Genomic DNA, 20,000 nt, shown 5'->3' on the forward strand with positions numbered 1-20,000 from the left:
CATTGTGCTGCATGTACGGTGATTATGGCTAATGGTAGTCATTTTGTTTGGCCATAATGTGGCACTGCTGGGTAATTGAAGGTGAGTGCAGGGTTGAGAGATAGTAATTTTTAACCTTTATGTTCTTTGGGAAGATTGAGTCTCTGTGCTCTTTCCCCAGCCACATCCTGACTGCCTGCTTACACAGCTCATATTCCAGTTTGGTTCTCTCTCAGTAACACTTCCTTTCACGGGCTGTCTCGTCTAATAAGGTCGGGGCTCACGTAGATTAGTTTTGAAACACAATCAAAGGACGTGGACTTTATACCGTACAAACACACGATTAAAATTGTTCAAGATAAAAAAAAAAAAAAAAACACTTGCAGTGCAAGATATGTCGTCCAATCAGGAGAAACGATTTTGTAATTGAGGTTCGAGAAATTGCGTCGTGACTTTTAGTTTGAACCGGGAAACGAGCAGCTGCCCGTGGTTGTCACGGTTGCAATAATAAACACAAGCTTCGGGTGCGGTTGCGGTTAAAAGTAATGTTGAGTGATGTTTCTTTTATCTCAAAAACTACGTCGCCTGACATCGTCCTTTGCCCCCGTTATAATGACTAACCACCAGAGGGCACTGTAACAATGAAACGTGACCAAGGTTTGTACGAACCTGTTTTTTATTGTTTTTACTGTCTATTAGCTATAAAGTGCAGTATATTAAACATCAGACATTTTAAATACATTCCTAATAATTGAATATTTTTTTTTTTTTTTTTTTTTAAAGTAGTTTAATTTAATTGCAAAAACTAATGTCTGGTAATGTTTCGAAACGTGGGATGCACGAGGCAGTCAACGCGTAGTTCAAACCAAGTATATCTTCGGCCGTACAGCAAAATGTCCAAAATCTCAATATGGTGCTCATTATAGATTAAACTATTATGTGATCAGTAATAAATGAGTGAATGACTGATCTTGGATTCAAGCTTGTAAAATGCGTCACATTCTGTGAATTGGAGAATGTATTCCCATAAAAAAAACAGCTGTTGGATGATTAAAAGAAATCCAATATCTTGAACCACTTTTTAAGTTTCATTTGGGCATTAGCAGTAGCGAAACGGATCGTATATTATTCCCTCGCGTCTTTATTAATTATCTCCAATGCATCAGGCAGGAGTCTTTTCTACATGAACATACTGAACAGCTACGGCGTCTTCCATACCCAACACGGATCCGAAGTTAATCCTCCTTTCTCAAACAAAGAGGAAAAAAAAAACAAGCGGAGTTTTTTTTTTTTTTTTTTTTTATCTGTCTGCGAGTCTCTCTGCCCACTCTGCTTCTAACATGAAAGATAAGACTCTTTAAAAAAAAAAAAAAAAATTATGTTAAATAAGAAGAAGCCTCCAGTGAAGCGGACTCGTCTCGTCCGCTTGCCCGGCGACTCCGCGGATCACCGGGGAGGTAACTCGTGCGCAAACAAAACACCGGCCTACGCCCAACTCGGATGTCTCTGTTCGACTGCGGGTTTGCCCGGAAGTTTCTCAAAGGGAGAGAAGCCTTTTCTTGAACATGCGGCCCGTTGCGGCCGTTACAACATCGGCGCGGACAGCTCAGTCTGGCTGGACTTTGTGAGTCACCGATTTCTGTCCTCGTGCTGTGAGGAAAAAAAAGGGAGGTGAAATGAGGTGAACCACTAGGATGCTGTCTAGACCAGTTGATCTCTGCCACCCTCAGTCCAGATATATATTCCGCCGGCGCTGTCTCGTCCTCCGCTTATCGCTCCTTCGTTCCGCCGCTCTCATTTCCCCCCACCGCCACGGCTTCCTCCATCTTTGTATCTTTTGTTTCGTCTTTCATCTGTCCTCTCTTTTGGCTTGTTAGGAAAGTCATTTAAGATGAATGTGCAAACAAATTCTGAACACTGCAAAGTGATTAAGTTACATGACGTTCATCTGATATATATATATATATATATATTGGGGAATTTTTGTTCCCCTTTGTTTCTCAAACTCTTTGTTTTCTGACCTCGCTCCTTCCATTTGCATTCTTTCCCACTCGTCTGCTAGTCCTCTGTTTTTTTTAATAATGTTTCACCGTATCAATTCCCCTTCTTCTTCTTCTTCTCTCACTTTAAGCTCAGTCCCTCCCAAACTCTCATGCAGTACGTAAAAACCTGTTGTTAAAATGTTGCATAAAATAGTATAAAAACAAAAAAGACTTTAAACGTAATTGCATGAATGGGCATTTACTTACCATGTAAATCACTGAAAACAAATGCCTTTGGTTGGTAATGGTCATCATTTGTTTTTTGTTTTGTTTTTGGAGGCAAGATAAAACTTTATATTAGCTTTGTGTTTACCTCTGAAAAGGCCTCACACCATTAGGTCGGCGTGACCAGACCCAGATTTGACTGTGCGGCTATGGGTCCGGGCACCCTCAGCAGGGAATCGTTTGCGGATGCGGCATTCGACTCAGCGGACCCTAATTACGAACAGTGTATCCAGACTGTACTCACAGTGAAGAAAATTGAAGCTGTTAGCGATAGTCTGGCTACCCCTTAAGACTAGCCCACTTCATTTTTCAGTCTACTTAGTCGGATTTATAAAATTCATTATTGTGTTTTAAAACCACATTAAACTTGAGACTTGTTGCCTTTTTCCTTCGCTTAAAATTAGCCCTTCATATATCTACTTTTGGGGCAGGACCTCTTCCACTGAGGCTTTGCCAATATGGCACTGCCATGTTTCTACAGTTCCTCCAAAATGGACAAACCAAAAAACTGGCTTTAAGATCCGGCCTTTTGGGGGATTTTTCGCCAGCTTCACAGCCACCATAGGTTTAGTTGCATGTTTTGTAAGGGGGGGGGAAGGTGAGGTGACGGGTTTTCAGTTCTCACTAAATCTTTCACACTGCTTCTTTTAAGATGACTTTGGACAAACGCGAGTACTCTCTTGTTTGTTTCGATTCCTTATTTTTACGTATCTTATGTGTCCACTGGCAGCCATTTTTTGGGGGCACAAGGATCTTTTTTTATTTTTTCACTCTTTCGTCTATTTATTCTCCATTTGCTTTACCACGATCTACTTGCATTGCTTTCTCTCCCCCGTCCTTCCCTGGACAGCAGCTCATCTGCGTTTTGTATTTTTTTTTCCCCATCTTTTATGCTAGCGGCTTACTGTTCCACTACAGGCTTTAAATGTGTTTTTCAAATATCTGAGCTTTTTTTTTTTTTTTTTTTTTTTTTTCATCCATACTGAAGAGAATTTCACTGGCGTGGCTCGGCAGTAATGAAATGCGGTTGAACTTGACCTTGTGCTTCACAGAAAGAGGAAGAGAAAAATCAACTTACCAGCAACAGGTTTTTTTTTTTTTTCCAACTTATTTTTCAAATGCTTGCTGCTAGATCTCTGTCTCTAAGCAGCGTGAGAGTGTTTCCAGCTCTTAACCTTTAATGTTGAAAGGCTTTCAGAGCATCTTATTACCATTTTAAGACACTTTGTACATTCACAAAGACGTCCCTGGTTCAATTTGTGAAGTCCAGTTGTAAATGTTGCGTACGTGTAGCTACTCCTAAGTGAAGGGTGCCAAATGTGTTTTTTGATAAAGGATAAGTCAGTTGCAAATTTATCCTGAAAGTATTCATGGAGAACAGTGTATTTGTATGCAAAATTGGCTGAACCAAATACAGCATATTGGACTGTTACTGCTAACTACTAATATCCAAGTATATAGATTGTAATGGTTGTATTTTAATAGTGTTTAGTGTTTAGCATAATTTCAATTTCGCTTTTAATTATTTTTTGACTATTCAGGATCTAATAACTGAGTCGGCTGATGTATATTGTAATGAATAGAAGCCGATTCAGATGATGTCTTCCTCTCAAAGTACAGACACTTAGTTGCTACTATAATTAAGTCATTTCTTCTGCATGACTGGATAGCACAGTAATTAGAACAGATCTGCTAACACTCAGAATTCAAAATACTGGAGTTTTTTCTTTTTTTTCTTTCAGGGGTGAGGGCGTTGTTGGTATCATACAGTATTTGAATTCGGCTTACAGTCTTAGTTCTTTAGTTGCTTCTCTCATGTTATGTGTTCCACACGTGCTGTATTTCAAAACAGCCAAATTTCCACTGTAGCTGCTCTCATTTAAATATTTGTTCTGTTTCTGTTGTCAGACAAAAGGACAAGTGTGGAATCGGTGACTGAAACCGAAGTGTAATTAGAGACACGACCGTCGAACAGCAAAACGTGAGATAGCTGCGCTTGTCGATTTCCAGGCGTGACAGTTCCACGTTTTGCTGTCGTGTCCGTTGCGCGCTTTGTAGGCATGAAACTCAACGTAAATGTCACGTGACAAAGGATCGCGTGACCGTGGTGTCACAATATAGGTCACAAAGGAATTTGTTTTTGCCATATCTGGACGTAGGAGGGGGTGGATTGGTGGCATTAATCACAGACTGCCATGCGGGACGACGGGGTTCATTTCAAGGAGGTGACAAAGTAATTCTTTAGTTGTTTGTTTTTCTTTTTCCCAGCTGTGTGTTTTTGCTAATGGTTTCATTGTCCTGGTTCCTAGGAAATAGCTACTGGGAAAAGGAAGTAAGTGTCACGCCGAGACGTCGCCAAGTGTAGCTGTCTCACGTTTTTCTATAGCTGTCGGGCGTGTCTATTTCACGCTTTTGCCGTGATATCGGGTTGATCTGGCGACTTAGCTAATGTCAGACAAAACTCGTGAATCTGAGTATGATGATCGAGTTTGAGGGAAATGCAAATAACGGGAGTGTCAGTACATTTTGTGACGTTGCAACGTGGCTACTCGCTCACTTTGAAAGCAGCTGACAAAATGTCCGGAGCCGCATCTTTATTGTTTTTCTTTTTTAACCATACAGAAACACAGACACACTGATAGTACAGGCGGAGTTAAGAGTCAACGCGGTGATACTCTGAGCCCAAGTCATCCATAACCGAGTCTTAATAAAGTCACTGGGTGGGAGGGGGGAACTGTATATAGCACACTGCCAAGCATGAAGGACTGCATTAGCATACACACTCACCGACAGCGTAAACGGCCTTCATACACACACTAGAAAAAAAATAAACCCTCGACACACACTTGTCTCTCTCTTTCTCTCTCTCTCTCTCACTCTCTCTCTCACTTACTCTTATACTGTCCACACAGTCGCTGTGTGCACTCACTGCTCTCCCTAGGTCTGTCGGCACACACACACACACACACACACACACACACACACACACACACACACACACACCCCTGTGCCTGTGGGGTCAATAAATCTCCCCATTAGCATTGAGATGTCTTCATCATAGTCAGTGTTGTGGAGCTGCCGCTATGACTCCATTTCATGCCTGGCTTAATGCATATTTGACCTTGCTGACACACACATACACACACACACACACACACACACACACACACGCACGCACACACACACACACACACACACACACACACAATCCCTCCACAATGAAAGGAATGCATACATATGCGCACACCCACATGCACTCACATCCGTGTTTATATGAACTTAACATTTGCATTTAAAGACATGATAAAAAAAAAACACACCTGTGACCTTGGAGGCAGCTGCTCGAAGCCTTCTGGAATTTTACAGACACAAAGGAGTTTGTGTGTTCACGTTTTGTACGTGATTGTTCTCGTATAAAACCCATTTAACTTCAGGTAATGATATTGCATTGGAATGCGAAAGGCCACACATCCATGTAGGCGAGGTAGTGAACCTCCTTAGATAGAAACACCGTTACCCATTTTTTTGGAGTTCAAGGGGATCATGTTTTTTTTGTGCACATGTTTTGGTGGTAGTGAGTGACCCACAACCACAAAACTAAGAGGAGTGTTACAGACACGTTTATTATATCTACAAATTAGGAGAAAGTAGGAAGCGTTTGGCAAGAAGCAAGAAGAGGGATGAGAAGCGGAAAGAGGACGATAAAAGAAAAGTGAAGGGGATGCAAAAAGGCTAAATGTCTCCCGGCACTCTGAGAATATCTCCGAACATGTCAGTGAGTTTGAAAAAAAAAAAATGCTTTTAGCAGGTTAGGAAGCAACAAAGAGTATTTCTCAGCTCAGGTGGAATTGACCTTCTATGCCACTTTCTGGAGAGAAAAAAAAAATCAAGCGAGGAACAATTCGTGGAAATAATATAACTTAGCCGGAGAACATCAAAGAATGAACGTGTTGCCTGGTAATCATAGGGTTGTCGGTTCGATCCCCAGTTCCGCCTGTCCACATGCGGAAGTCTAGCTGGTGATGTTGACTGTATATAAAAGTGGACGTAGCTTTCCGGGTCTGAAAAATGAGGCCATTGCTGAAGTGCCTTGAAGCTGCAATACCACCGTGTCGCCACTAGAGGTTGGCCCCAAAAAGCCTCCATAGACTCCCATTCAATTGCTCTTATGAAATACAAAGTCAATGTGTTATTTCCACAAGTCATTTTGGTGTTGCCAGCTAAAGTCACCTTCTCTTATTTAGTTTTCTAGCAGTCTATCTGAAAATAATCCCGTCATTAATTCGAAACTGGGATTTAAAAAGATGTGTTTTTTTGCGGGACGTGTCTGTTTGATGGACAGGCTGCTGGGACAGTCAGATTTCTGCCATCGGTGGGTGGGACGTAGCATCCTCGGGTTTCCAATCAGACCAAATCAGATCCACCGCTCGGTCCTTCCTCCCCAGTTGGTCCCCAAATATGGTCGAATTAGCAAAGACGGCGCCGGCCAAAATCGAAACTCGTGACCTCCCGATTTTCTGGCGAACACCTTGCGCGGGGCTCTACCATTGGTGCGTAACGAAATGTAGGGCACATTAGAGCATTACTATTCATACTATAGTATAGCGGTACAGTTTGATGGCTTTGTTTAGGTAAGGGTTAGGAAAGAGCGAGACAGACTTGTCGACAACATTTCTGCATATTTACCAAAACCCCAACATTTATTTCATCCAGAGATCACGACGCTTAAACCGACAGTAACGACCAGCTGGTGTCAAAGTCCTGGATTTTGCATATCCAATGATCCACAGCGGTTGTGTGTGTGTGTTTATTTTGTAGTAGAAGGATTGTGTAAGGGGTACAGAAGAAGACATGGGAAAAGGAGGATATATGAACTGCTCTGGTAAAGACAGAGTGAAAGGAGGAGAGTACGAAGTCCAACCCCGGTTCTGTTTCACTGAGCAGAACAGTTTGTTTGCTTCGACCTTTTTGTTCACCTCGGCTCTCCCCTCCACTCTCCCCTCCACTCTTTCCTCCTGTCTTTCCTTCACCTTTACCCCCCTCGTCCGTCTGTCCCGTCCCATCTCTTTTCTAAGCTCTTCTCTTTTTTTTCCCCCCTTCTCTTTGATTTTTCTCAGCTTCTGCCATCTTTTTTTTTTTTTGTATCTTCTCTCAACATCTCACAGCCTTTTCTCTCTTTACTATTCCTCTTCGTTTGTATCCCGTCTTTTTTATTTTTTTTTTTGGGGGGGGGGGGGGGATCCTCTCCTCCTCGCAATTCTTCCATGTTCCATTTTTTTTTTTTTTTTTGCCTCGCTGTCCTTTTTCTACCTTTTATTGTGCCGTCACTTCCGTCTCTTACGCAACAGGATTTGTCAGCTATTTCCAATCACTCATTGTAAACCCAATTAGATATACTTGCTTGTTAGTTTATCCCTTTTTTTTTTTTTCTTCATCCTCACCGTGCATACACACACACACACACACACACACGCACACACACACACACACACACACACACACACACACCCACCCAAAGCCGGAGCTGCAGAGCTGACCCATGTGGCTGGCTCATCCTTCATTCATTAACGGAAGCTGGTGTTGGAGAAGCCACTTTAGATCACAAATGAATCTACAGCCATGATTAACATGCAAATAGCTCTATTAAGGAAAATGGAGTCAGGCGGTTTTATATTACTCCTTTTCTTCTTGAGACACACACACACACACACACACACACACACACACACACACACACACACACACACACACACTGTGAGTTTATTGGCCTGGTTGGGTGTCAGAAGCCATATTACCCCGAACAAAATGGCATTTCATTTATTAAAAACACAATGAGAAGATTAAAAAAAAAAAAAAACTATTTGAGACGTCGCGGCTCAAATATTCTAATATAAAACTAAAATGAGCTTCTTCCAACCAAAACTAAATCATTTCCTTTTCTCTGTGTTTATTTCGTCGACTTGCTTGGCTGTGCAAAAGGTGACCGACCAATTTAGCAAAGAAAAGCAACGGGGGGGGGGAACCCACTTCAAATAAGCCATAACATTGGGACCTTCCTCTGTTATTTTAAGCAGAATGAATCTGAACATCTATGTAATAGTGCCTCTCATGCTAACGAGCTTCTTTCGCCCTAAACTCGTCAGAACTTCCAAATAAAAATGTTTTTTTTTTTCTCGCCGCCCTGTCACAGCTCAGTCCCTCCCAACCCTCGCATCCATCTCTCCCATCTGTCCTGACTAATAGAGATACTCTCATCCAATCAATCTGTTCATCCCTTTAATTAGCGGAAGAGACGTTCCAATTAACCGTCACACCGACCAATCGGTGGGGGCGGGAGGGGAGGGGGGCCCTCAATCTTCTCTCTCCGTTGAAGTATACTGAGTATTGCGTGTGCGTGTGTGTGTGTGTGTGCGTGTGTGTGTGTGTGTGTGTGCGCGCAGCTTATATAGACAGAGAGGTCGATCGCACTGTTAACCTTTTTCCCGTCTGTCATTCTATTTGGTTAACAGACAGCAGCCAGCCGTCTCTCGCCCAGCCCTCCCTGACCCTGCAGAGTTTCCCGTACGGAGGCTGTGAGTCCGTGGAGCTTTCCTACCAGAGCGGTACGTGCCACCGGAACCAGCTGCTTTTTTTGTTTGTTGTTGTTTTTTTAGCGTCTTTCGTAAAGTCGGCGAGTCGGTCCGGCCGCCGCTCGGCCAGCTGGTTAACCGGCCACGATTGCCGCTGCGGTTGCGTGGTCGGTCAGCCAATCAGTTAGTTGGTTAATTAGGCTGTTTAATCCGTTAACTAGCAAGGTAGTCAGTGAGTAAATTAAGCTGCTTGCCTTTTCGGTCGCGCCGCTACTTCATAACTTGAGTTATTTTTTTGTTACTTTATTAATAAATAGGTTTAAATTCTGTTAATCAGTCAGCTCTTTACTTATAATACGACCTCTAGTTTTCTGATTTTATTTCGAGAAGTTAAACAAACAAACAAAAAAGAATTGGATTGTAAATTAGTGAAAGAAAAAAACTCTTTAATTAGAATATTAGCTGATGTGATCATTTGCCACGTAGTTAATGAAAGCACAATTAACACGAACAGTAAAGCAGAGTTATTTCTTTCGGTTACATAGAAGCAAAAATATCGATATCTGACAGTAAGTTTGCTGTACATAGTTCAAAAGAAAAAAGAAAGTTAGTTTTCTACCCAGATGTTTTTTTAATTGCGCATATTTTTTATTTATTTTTCTTATTGAGCTTCCTTCCCCTTCACCATTCACCGCACGACGAAAGATCAAGATCCCTTCATCAATCCATCTATCCGCCCACTCGTCTTCCCACGTCCTTCCTTGATTCTATTCTGTCTTTATGTCTCTGTCTCTGACAAGAAAAATATTCTGTTCCTGCAGGTCAGTTCCAGGCAGGCCAGTTTCAGCCGGCTATTCGAGTTGCAGACCTCCTCCAACACATCACCCAGATGAAGTGTGGACAGGGCTACGGTTTTAAGGAGGAGTATGAGGTGAATACACACACACACACACACAGACACACACTCAGACACACACTCAGACACACTCAGACACACACACACACACACACACACTCAGACACACACACAGACACACACACAGACACACACTCAGACACACACTCAGACACACACACACACAGACACACACACACACAGACACACACTCAGACACACACTCAGACACACACACAGACACACACACAGACACACACTCAGACACACAGACACACACACAGACAGACACACACACAGACACACACTCACACACACACTCAGACACACACACAGACACACACACAGACACACACACAGACACACACACTCAGACACACACACACAGACACACACTCAGACACACACACAGACACACACACTCAGACACACACTCAGACACACACACAGACACACACTCAGACACACACACAGACACGCACACAGACACGCACACAGACACACACACAGACACACACGGACACACACACGGACACACACTCGGACACACACTCGGACACACACTCGGACACACACTCGGACACACACTCAGACACACACAGACACACAGACACACACTCAGACACACACTCAGACACACACTCAGACACACACTCAGACACACAGACACACACTCAGACACACACTCAGACACACACTCAGACACACACACAGACACACACACAGACACACACACTCAGACACACACACACAGACACACACTCAGACACACACTGAGGGTTATAACAATAGCGACAGTAAAATAGATGATATGTAGACTGAAATATTCCATGTGTGAATATAAATGTTGGTGGTGTAGTGCGTCGGGGGGATCTGACTCGATCTGATTGGAAACCCGGCGGTACCACGTCCCGCCCACCGATAGGCGTAACCTGTTTGCCTGCACCACGGGCCTGTCAATCAAACAGACATGCCCCCCCCTCCCCCCGGCTTCGTAAATATTTTGTGATTAAAACCAGGTAGTTTGTCCGTAGAGGATCTATGTATTCGTGTGAGAGCGATAGAAACCATAGAATTGAATTTGGCCGCATGAGAAAGGAAGATTTGATCAATTATTAACTCCTAAACTCATCAATATTGATAATCAGGAAGAAAAAACAAACAAAAAGCGAGCAGCCAGACTTTCTGACTTACTTTTCTGCTCTGCCCTGTTTCTCTTCTGACTTTGTTTGTTTGCCTGTTTCTTTTTCTCGTTTCACTGTTTTCTTTGAAGTTGTTGTTTTTTTTCAACCTTTCTCTCGCACTTTTCTTTTCAACTTGTTCACTCCTGTTCTATTAATTGGCCTCCCCTTTTGCTCCTGCTTCAATCGCCCCTCGGTGCTTTTTACTCCTTTTACTTTGGTCTACATTGTGATTCCTTCCAATGCCATTCTTTTATTTTTCTCTTTCAAAAGTCTGTCTCTCTCCTTATCTCCTGTTCCTCCCATCTCGCTGCCTTTTTAGATTTAGCTTTGGTGATGCCTCCCATTCACTTCCCTCTTTTTATATACTTCTTTTTTTTCTCTCTGTCTAGGTGGACTGTTTAGAAGCCGGTTTATCACACTCAGACATTTTCATAATCATTCTTTGTCGTGGCCGCTCTAACCACGGGCTCATTTCACTCCCAAATCCTCCTTCCCTCTCTTTTTATTCATTTATTCCTCCGCTCTCTCTTTCCTGTCTTCGCTCTAGTCTTCCTTCATTTGCTTTTGTCTCTTGTCGCTGAAAATAAATCTTTGAAAAGGCACAAGGAAGACTCTGTTGTTCCTCTATCGACCGTCAACCCTCCCCCCGCCCCCCCTCACCCCCCACTCTTATAAGAATGAATATTTTCTATTACGAACTCTGCATGCGTGTTGAAAATTGTCCCTCCGTGATACCGTACGTTATATTTTCATTTGCTTCCTGTCATTTTGGTTTAAACCCACTGATACGTTTCAGGGGAGAGCAAATGTGATTTATTGTGGAGCTTGTGTGTGTGTGTGTGTGTGTGTGTGTGTGTGTGTGTGTGTGTGTGTGTGTGTGTGTGTGAGACACAGAGCGTGCAGCTTAGTGCTGGTAGCTTCCACCTGTCACTAACAGCCGCTGATAAAACACAGAAACTGGACATCATAGACGATCCAAGTCATGATGTCACGTCCAGTCTGGCTGCTGCTCGCTTCTGAAACCCTTTTTTTTTTTTAGTCTTTAGTCGGGTTCCACCAGTTGTTCTAAAAATTAAAACCTTTGTGAACACTTTTGGAGCCCTGAAACGGTTCTCTAATAAAGGTTTCCGCACTGCACATCAGATACTTCCATAATCGTCGACAAGTTTGTATTTAACTTGATATTTAAGCAACATTACACAAGGGTGTGTGCTTAAATGCCATTTAACCGGCATGACGTCGCTGAAGTACACCCTCTCGTGTAATATTGCACGACAATAAGGTAGCAACTAAATAAAATATGTCAGCAAAATCTATTTATATTGTGGGGGCGATTCGCTCTAAAAAAAATATTACAACTTTTTTTGTTTCCATGGCAATACATGGGGTGAGACTAATAACTGGAAAACAGTCACTTTTAGTAGATTTTGATGTCAAGTCAAAAACCTTCGCTTTCAATTTTCAATCAAATTTGCTTTTAAAATTTTAATTGTTTTTGCTTTCATAATAAAGACGCAGAAATACCTTCATACCGGCGTTGTGTTATGTCCATTAGCGTTTTGAAGGGAGCGTGTGTGTGTGTGTGTGTGTGTGTGTGTGTGTGTGTGTGTGTGTGTGTGTGTGTGTGTGTGTGTGTGTGTGTGTGTGTGTGTGTGTGTCCGTCCGTCCAACCCCCATATGGTGTCTTCTTGTCCCCGTCTCTGTGTGTGTGATGTGACCTCCACTGTTGAAAGCCGTTAACCCCACTAACATCATCAGCAGACGCACTGTCAACATCCCCCCCCCCCCCCACACTGGGATGCCACCTTTTACATTTAAAGGAATATTCCGTGTTGTTTGAAACGGGTGCATTTGAACAAGACAACTTGACCTTATATCCAAAACATGAATGAATGAATGAAACTCTCCGTGACCGATGCTGGCAGGTTAAACTTATTGATGAGCCTTTTTCTTAAAACTCGAAGAAAATGGTACATCTTACTGCGTGGAGAGTTTTGATTTACTTTAAATATTTGACGTATTGTGTGTCATGAAACAGGTCAGACTTGTACGACATCAAACGCTTTTGTTTTTAGGGCATATTTTGATGATAGACACATTTTCAGGCTAATTTTTCGTCGGAAAGATGTTTGATTTATTACAAAGTGTTTTTGTGGTTTTTTTGCCTGGTTTCCAAATACAAATATTTTATTAGTCTTAACTAGTCTTGCAAAGAAACTTTAAGCACCCACTCACTGGTACAACAGAGACATTGTGTTGTGAGATCCACCCACCCCACTCTGTGATTTTATATAGAATATTAATAATTCCAAACAGCGAGGAATTCAGATAAGAAGAGTTTGATTAAGACTGTCTTCTTTTTTTTCCAGCTTTAAAAAAAATAAACAAGCAGCCAACCCACACTTTATGCAAATGCACACACACGCGCGCACACACATACTGCATGCCTACATACACACACGCATCCAGGCATAACCCTCCTACAGAAGCCGCCTACCTTATATGTCCTAAAAAGAATTCAGCCAAGTTCTTATAAATGAATGTACAGAACGCAAAAGAGAAAATTGATACCTAATGTGTTAATACATACACACACACACACACACACACACACACACACACACACACACTCAGGCCCATATGCCCTTAAAAAAATTCTGCTCCATTAAGTGATAAGTTTAGGTGTCTGTTTTTCTGTCACAATACATTTGCGTGTGTGTGTGTGTGTGTGTGCGTGTGTGTGCGTGTGTGTGTGTGACCTCAGTGTGTTGTAAGAGTTGTTCTAAATTAGTTCAGAGTCCATATGGCAACCTTTGAGAGTTGGGCTTGGTTGTCTAACTCAAGCTTGTTGTCTGTGATCCCCTACACACACACACACACACACACACACACACACACACACACACACACAGTCAAACACACACTCTGCTTGTCAAGTCGCCGGTCTGCGGTTTAAGCCAATCAGCTCGTAGCGAAGTCAACTTCCGTCACGTCAATTGCAAATGCTGCGTTCAAACGGCGTCGTATTTTCCGTGTACACGAGAAGGGTCCGTACGAACGGCGCCCTCTTGTGGCATTCACGATGTCGGCACTCTAAATTTCCCGGAAGCCCCGAGTCGACGCGATTGCCGACGTCTCCGGAAATGTCAGGAGGAGGCGGAGGTTCACTTTTCGTCGGCAGTTAAAAAATGACGATCGTCGTTGCCTAGCAACAGTCTTTGACGACCATTCAACCACTTGAACACCGAGCAACACGGTGTACGCGGCTTCGTACGTTCGCCGCCAACTCACGAGCTCCGTTTCAACGCCGTATAACTGTCAGCAGATCACAATAATGATGCATAACAGCAACAAAAAAACAACAACAAAAAAACTGTCTTTAATGTTGCGTCGGCGTAAACTGGCAGGTTTCACTCTGGTAGTCGCACTTTTCAAAACCATCTCGTCGAGAACCGTCAGTGCGAACTCGCCTCGTGGGCTGTACGGAAAAAGAAGAAGGGAACGTATCAAGATTCAAAGGGTCAGTCAAACCTCGGCCGGCGTGTTTCTAATCAGTCCGCAGAACAACAGCTGCGAAACAAACGATGTCTCGACTGAGTACGAAAGCCGTTTTGGTATTTGAAACTCCCCAAAACTCGACGTTAACAAGGTCTGCACGACTTAAATTGACTCTTCCAAGCAGAGATGTAAACAACACACACACACACACTCGCACACACACACACACACTCGCACACACACTTTTATTCTGTAGACATACTGGACTTGCACACATATAGTGAATAAATGCATTCCCAACAGGCACACTTTGTTTCTATAGAAGAAAAAGTCTGCATAGGAAAATGTGTGATTAAAAAAAACGCATAGATGCACACGCACACACACACACACACACACACGAGCGCACCCACACACATTCACATTTTGTCCTTGCTATGTTTGTACGGCTCGTCACACAGGCCAGCATCACAGCGGGGAGTAAGGACAATCTGTCTTCTCTCCATCAACAAAGGACTGAATGAATATTCGCATTTCAGACCAAAAACCAACAGAACAATAAACCCAAAGTTTTGGGTTGTTTTGTTTTCAGCTCCTGTGGTTGCTCCCTTTTGGCTCTTTCATTTCAAACATCCAGTAAACGCTCCATTATTCTATTCGCTGTGAAGTCGCTCCTTGTTTGGTGATTTGCTCTCTTTTTTTTACTTTTTTTTTATCCGGTGCAGCAGCTTAAGTAGATTACCCTCTGCCAGTAAAGTTGGAAAGTGTGTGTGTGTGTGGCGGGGGGGGTGGGAGGGGGAGGAGGGAGGGGGTGTTATGTTTCACCCGCCGCCTGTTGTTCTGTTGATGAGAAAAGTATCCCGCATTTGGCTGAAATTTTGGCTGAACAGGTACCTGGCCAAAAAGGACTGACCCAAATTGTGATTGATCGATCTGGGATTTCTGCCATTGGAAAAACAAAAAAAGGAAAACTAAACCTCGCCAAAACTTCTGTGATGTATTGGCGTGCTAAACTAAAAAGTTTTTGGACATCCAGGTGGACCAATGCTGCCTTCCTTTTCTACCTTTCTGTGAGAGTTATGTTTTGTGCTAAAGACTCTGGTCTGTTGCAAACTATCAGTTGATTATCTTTTCATTCATATTCATATCCATCTAACTGTTTCAACTTCTGCCAGCCCATGTGTCAGTGTACAAGCTCTAGGCATCACACCATATGTGCATGCATATTTCTGTGTGGTCGTACCTCAATAGTAAACTATTTCTGTGTGTGTGTGTGTGTGCGTGTGTGCGTGTGCGTGTGCGCGTGATCACATGTGCATGTGTACATGTGTATGTTTAGGCCCTGGCGGAGGGACAGACGGCGCCCTGGGAAACGGCCAAGAAGGATGAGAACCGCAACAAGAATCGCTATGGCAACATCATCGCTTGTGAGTACCGCAATGACATGAACGAGCACTCCTGCAGACGTTTCTTGCTAAAGACGGTCTGTGGTTTGTTTTAAATTTAGGTGAGCTCAAACTGTAACTCAACTTGGTGAAGTTTGCAGCTGTTTGGTTGAGTTGGGTTTAGTTTAGTCTGGTTGAGTTGGGTTGGGTTGAGTTGGGTTTAGTTTAGTTTAGTTTAGTTTAGTCTGGTTGAGTTGGGTTGGGTTGGGTTGAGTTGGGTTTAGTTTAGTTTAGTTTAGTTTAGTTTAGTCTGGTTGAGTTGAGTTGGGTTGGGTTGAGTTGGGTTTAGTTTAGTTTAGTTTAGTCTGGTTGAGTTGGGTTGGGTTGGATTTAGTTTGGTTTGGTTTAGTCTGGTTTGGTTTGTTTTGGCTTATTTCAAATAATATATTCTAGTTTTTGTTGCTGTGTTTTTTGCTTTTTTTGAGTGATTCATTTGGATTTTCATGGAAGCAAAGTTGTTCAGCCTGACTGAAGTTTGGATTTGTTTGGTGTGCTGTATTTCTTTTATAGTGGCTGGTTTTCACTGAATGGGCATTTGGTAAACAATGGAAATATCGAGATTTCAATCTTATGGCAATGCTTCACGTACCTGTAGTTACCCAGCGGACGCTAGCCACAAAGAGGGAATAGAGAGGATTCACTGCAAGTAGTTTTTGACTCGTGTCAAAAAGTCGGCATCAAGCTCGTTGTGTCGTTGTTGTTTTTTTCATTATCAAATTTCACGATTTGAAAATTAGTTTTGGAAGAATACTACTTCAAATTGGCCAAAAGTGAAAAGTAAATAAATTTCGGTGTTAGATATTGCATTATTTGGGTTTTAGTAATAGTTCACAAATAACCTCAGATGTCATATAGGCATCAGTATTGAAACATTTCAAACAACACTCAGCCAAAGATTGAATTTCCATCACACAAAATAGTGGACTTATTAGCTAGGAGATTGAAATGCAATGGAAACCATTGGTTTCATAAACACAGGTCCAAACCTGCGATCTCGGCAAACGTCTGCCCTGCTAAGGTTTAGCTTTTGGCTCGTAATTTTTTTTTTGGCATGTAATCATCTGGTTTAGAGCCACATATCAGTAGAATGTGGTTTTTGCTCGGTGAACGAGTCAGCGACCAAAACACTCTGTGCCAGAACACTTTTTGGAGATGCAAAAATTGTACTTAAACGTTTGACATCTTCACAATCTCTGACAATAAAACCAGTTAAATGAAAGAAAAACAACGTCTGTAGAAAAATAGAGCTCGTTTTCCAGCACTTGCTTCAGAGAAAAATACTTTTTGAGGGCAAGAAGGATTTGTACACTTGTCCTCCTCCTCAGTTCCCCTGAGGTGCTCCACCATTAAGGAGAGTTGTCATCAACTGGAGCCTTTTTACTCTGATCTATCAGCCAAACATAAAACAAGCTAACTTGTGCTGGATTTATCAGTCACATCTCCACACTCTCTTCTGTCAGGCTCTGGATTATAGTCTCTGATAGTTTGCTTGTTTTCAGACGAAGGACCATATTTCTTGGCTGCAACGTTGCAGCTTCAAGAACCCATAATGCAACACTGTGTGCAGCCAGCGTAACACCGACACTCCCGCCATTCAAAAACAATATCTTGACGTTGCGGCGCGTGCAATTCTCCCTTTGTTACATGCGGGCCGGTGTAGTTACAGATTGTTTTTTGGTTAGGTTAGGTTAGGTTAGGTAGTTACTTTATTAATCCACAAGGGGAATTTTTTTTCGCTACAGCAGCATACAGGAAAGCAATAAAATAATAATAAAATAATAAAAAGCAATAAAATAATAGTAAAAAAATCTTAAATATAAAATGCACAGTATCTACAGTATATACAGTGCAGTGTATATATATATATATTTATTTTATATACAAACAACCAAGGTGTTGTAATGACCCTAGATGCAGGAGTAAGGGGTGTACTTTTTAATAAAGGAAATATTTTTTCCTTTTTTTTTTAATTACCTTTTCCACCGAGTTCATGCCGTGAAAAAAAACAGAAAAACTTTCAGCTCGCGGAGGGATTTTTTTTTTTTTTTTTTTTTTTTTTTTTTATTATTTCAAACCTGCCTTATGATCAAAGCCTGCAGCTTCTAATTTATTCAGAGAGACTTTTGTCAAAATGAAGCTTCGTTTTGGAGCACAGCCAGACTTCTCTAGTGATATTCAGAGCGAGGAACGTGCCGAGTGTACCACTAGAGTGTGTGTGTGTGTGTGTGTGTGTGTGTGTGTGTGTGTGTGTGTGTGTGTTTGTTTGCCCATTAGGGTGCGAATCAGCATGTGAATGTGACAGCGTGGAATATGTCAGTCATTTGGTCTAATTTTTTGTGTGCGCCGGTGACGTCTCTCTGATCGGATGTTCCGTAGATTTGTGTGTTTTTTTGGGGGTTTTTTGGGGCCGCTCGCGCTTGTTATCTCGTACGAGGTCGACATCGGGCCTCTAATAGGCAGGAACAAGTGAAGCAGATTGTTTGCTTGAAGTCTTTTATTAAGTGGCTTGGAGATGTGTGCGTGTGTCTACCCCCACCCTCTCCCCACCCTATCCCCACTCCCCCCTTTCCCTCCCCCTCCCATCTCACCAACATGCACATACGTGACCAGTACGATCGGTGGCTATAAGAACTTGCCTGCTCACATTTTACAGCTCGTGTGTGTGTGTGTGTGTGTGTGTGTGTGTGTGTGTGTGTACATATCTCATTACAAGGGGTTTAGATGTCAAGGCAAAGACACTGCACTAACCTGAAGGCTATAAAATGAAACATTGCGCTGAAATGAAATAGCCTGTCAAAGGCCCCCGATAGCCAACAGGAATTATGATAAATTTGCTATTAGTACAAATCCTTTAATTACAAGGGCCGAGTAATGGAAACTGTCCATCTTGCTTGCTGTGATTGTACAAAGGCTCCTTTCCTTGGGAAAATGTTTTAAAAGGCCCCTCGGGGGCGGGGGGGGGGGGGGTGCGACTCTGTGCAGTGTCTTTATTAGAACAAGGGGAACGTGGCGCGACAGGCAGACCGAACGGCTGGAGCTGAAACTTTAAATATGGGTAAAAGGTTCTGTCTTTTTTTTTTCTTTCTTTCTTTCTTTCTTTCTTGTGTGAAGTTGAACTTTAATTTGCCTTTCGAAACAAAAATGATTGGCTTCTTTTTTTTCTGAGAGAGAGAGAGAGAGAGAGAGGATTTCAAATACAAATTCATCCCACAGCAGGATAGTTTCTCTCTTCCACTCGTATATTCTTACGCCACAAGCGAGGGTCTTTGTTAAAGCAGTACCACCAACTTTTGATGTTACTCTTACTGTTGACAGTAGTCAAGCTATCTTGAAAACGTTCATTTCACGTAACTCTTTGCCAAAACAATACCGTATTTATAAAGCAGCGGGATTTTTTTTTTTGTTTAGTTTGAAAATCAGACGGAAAACGACGAGGCGGCCTCGGTAAGTGACAGCAGGAGGCGGGTTTTAAGCACAAGTCTCACTGAACACGAGGTTCAAACCACATCCGTGTTTACTGCTTAAAGTCTGATCTTGTCGTTCCGGTCCCCATCCGGCGACGGCACCTCCAACCCGGGCCAACGCTCACGGAGCCCCGGGGGCAAGATCACCGCGGAAGGAGCTGAAGTTGGAGCCCGGCTTCGTGAGATCGAAACCAAAACACCTCAAATCGAAACCCCTAGAAATCCCTTCCTAGACGAAGTCCTGATAATCCTCCTATCCTTGCGAGGACATTCCTCACTATTTTTCCCGTGACTTCTCGGTAACACACACTCTCTCTCTCTCTCCGATTCCTCGCACACACACTCACTTTTTTTTTTTTTTTTTTTATTTTTACCACCTCTCGTTCCCTCTTTCCGTCTCTCTCTCTCTCTCTCTCTTCTGGAACGGGGCTGATTTGAGTTGAAGTGTTAACACACTCTTCCTCCGGCCATCTGCCAAACACAAACGGCTGATGCCATGTTTGAAATCCCTTCAGCACACTGAATAAATGTTAATCTACCAGCCTCCTGTCCTCCAGTCGACTCGACGCCCCCCTCCCCCTCGCCTCCCCTCACCGACTCCCCCGCTTCCACTCCCAACTTCCTTCTCTTCCCAATCCCTTTTCATCTGTTACCCGCAATCTTTTCTTTCTCTTTTCTTCTTCCAACCAATCAGCCGCT

General features: G+C 42.7%; 1 protein-coding gene across 9 annotated transcripts in view; it reads left to right on the forward strand.

The window, feature by feature from the left end:
• Positions 1–20,000, forward strand: part of ptprt (protein tyrosine phosphatase receptor type T) — a 258,730-nt gene that overhangs the window by 190,820 nt on the left and 47,910 nt on the right. For all 9 annotated transcript variants that reach the window (XM_069169709.1, XM_069169711.1, XM_069169713.1 and 6 more), the window contains 3 exons: positions 8,756–8,848; positions 9,637–9,746; positions 15,732–15,819. In XM_069169709.1, the coding sequence (XP_069025810.1) occupies positions 8,756–8,848; positions 9,637–9,746; positions 15,732–15,819 (291 nt within the window). The remainder of the gene's footprint in view (positions 1–8,755; positions 8,849–9,636; positions 9,747–15,731; positions 15,820–20,000) is intronic.

This window comes from Embiotoca jacksoni, unplaced genomic scaffold, assembly GCF_022577435.1.
Source record: "Embiotoca jacksoni isolate LCO1_2020_lvr unplaced genomic scaffold, fEmbJac1.0.p SCAF_46, whole genome shotgun sequence".
NCBI lineage: Eukaryota > Metazoa > Chordata > Actinopteri > Embiotocidae > Embiotoca > Embiotoca jacksoni.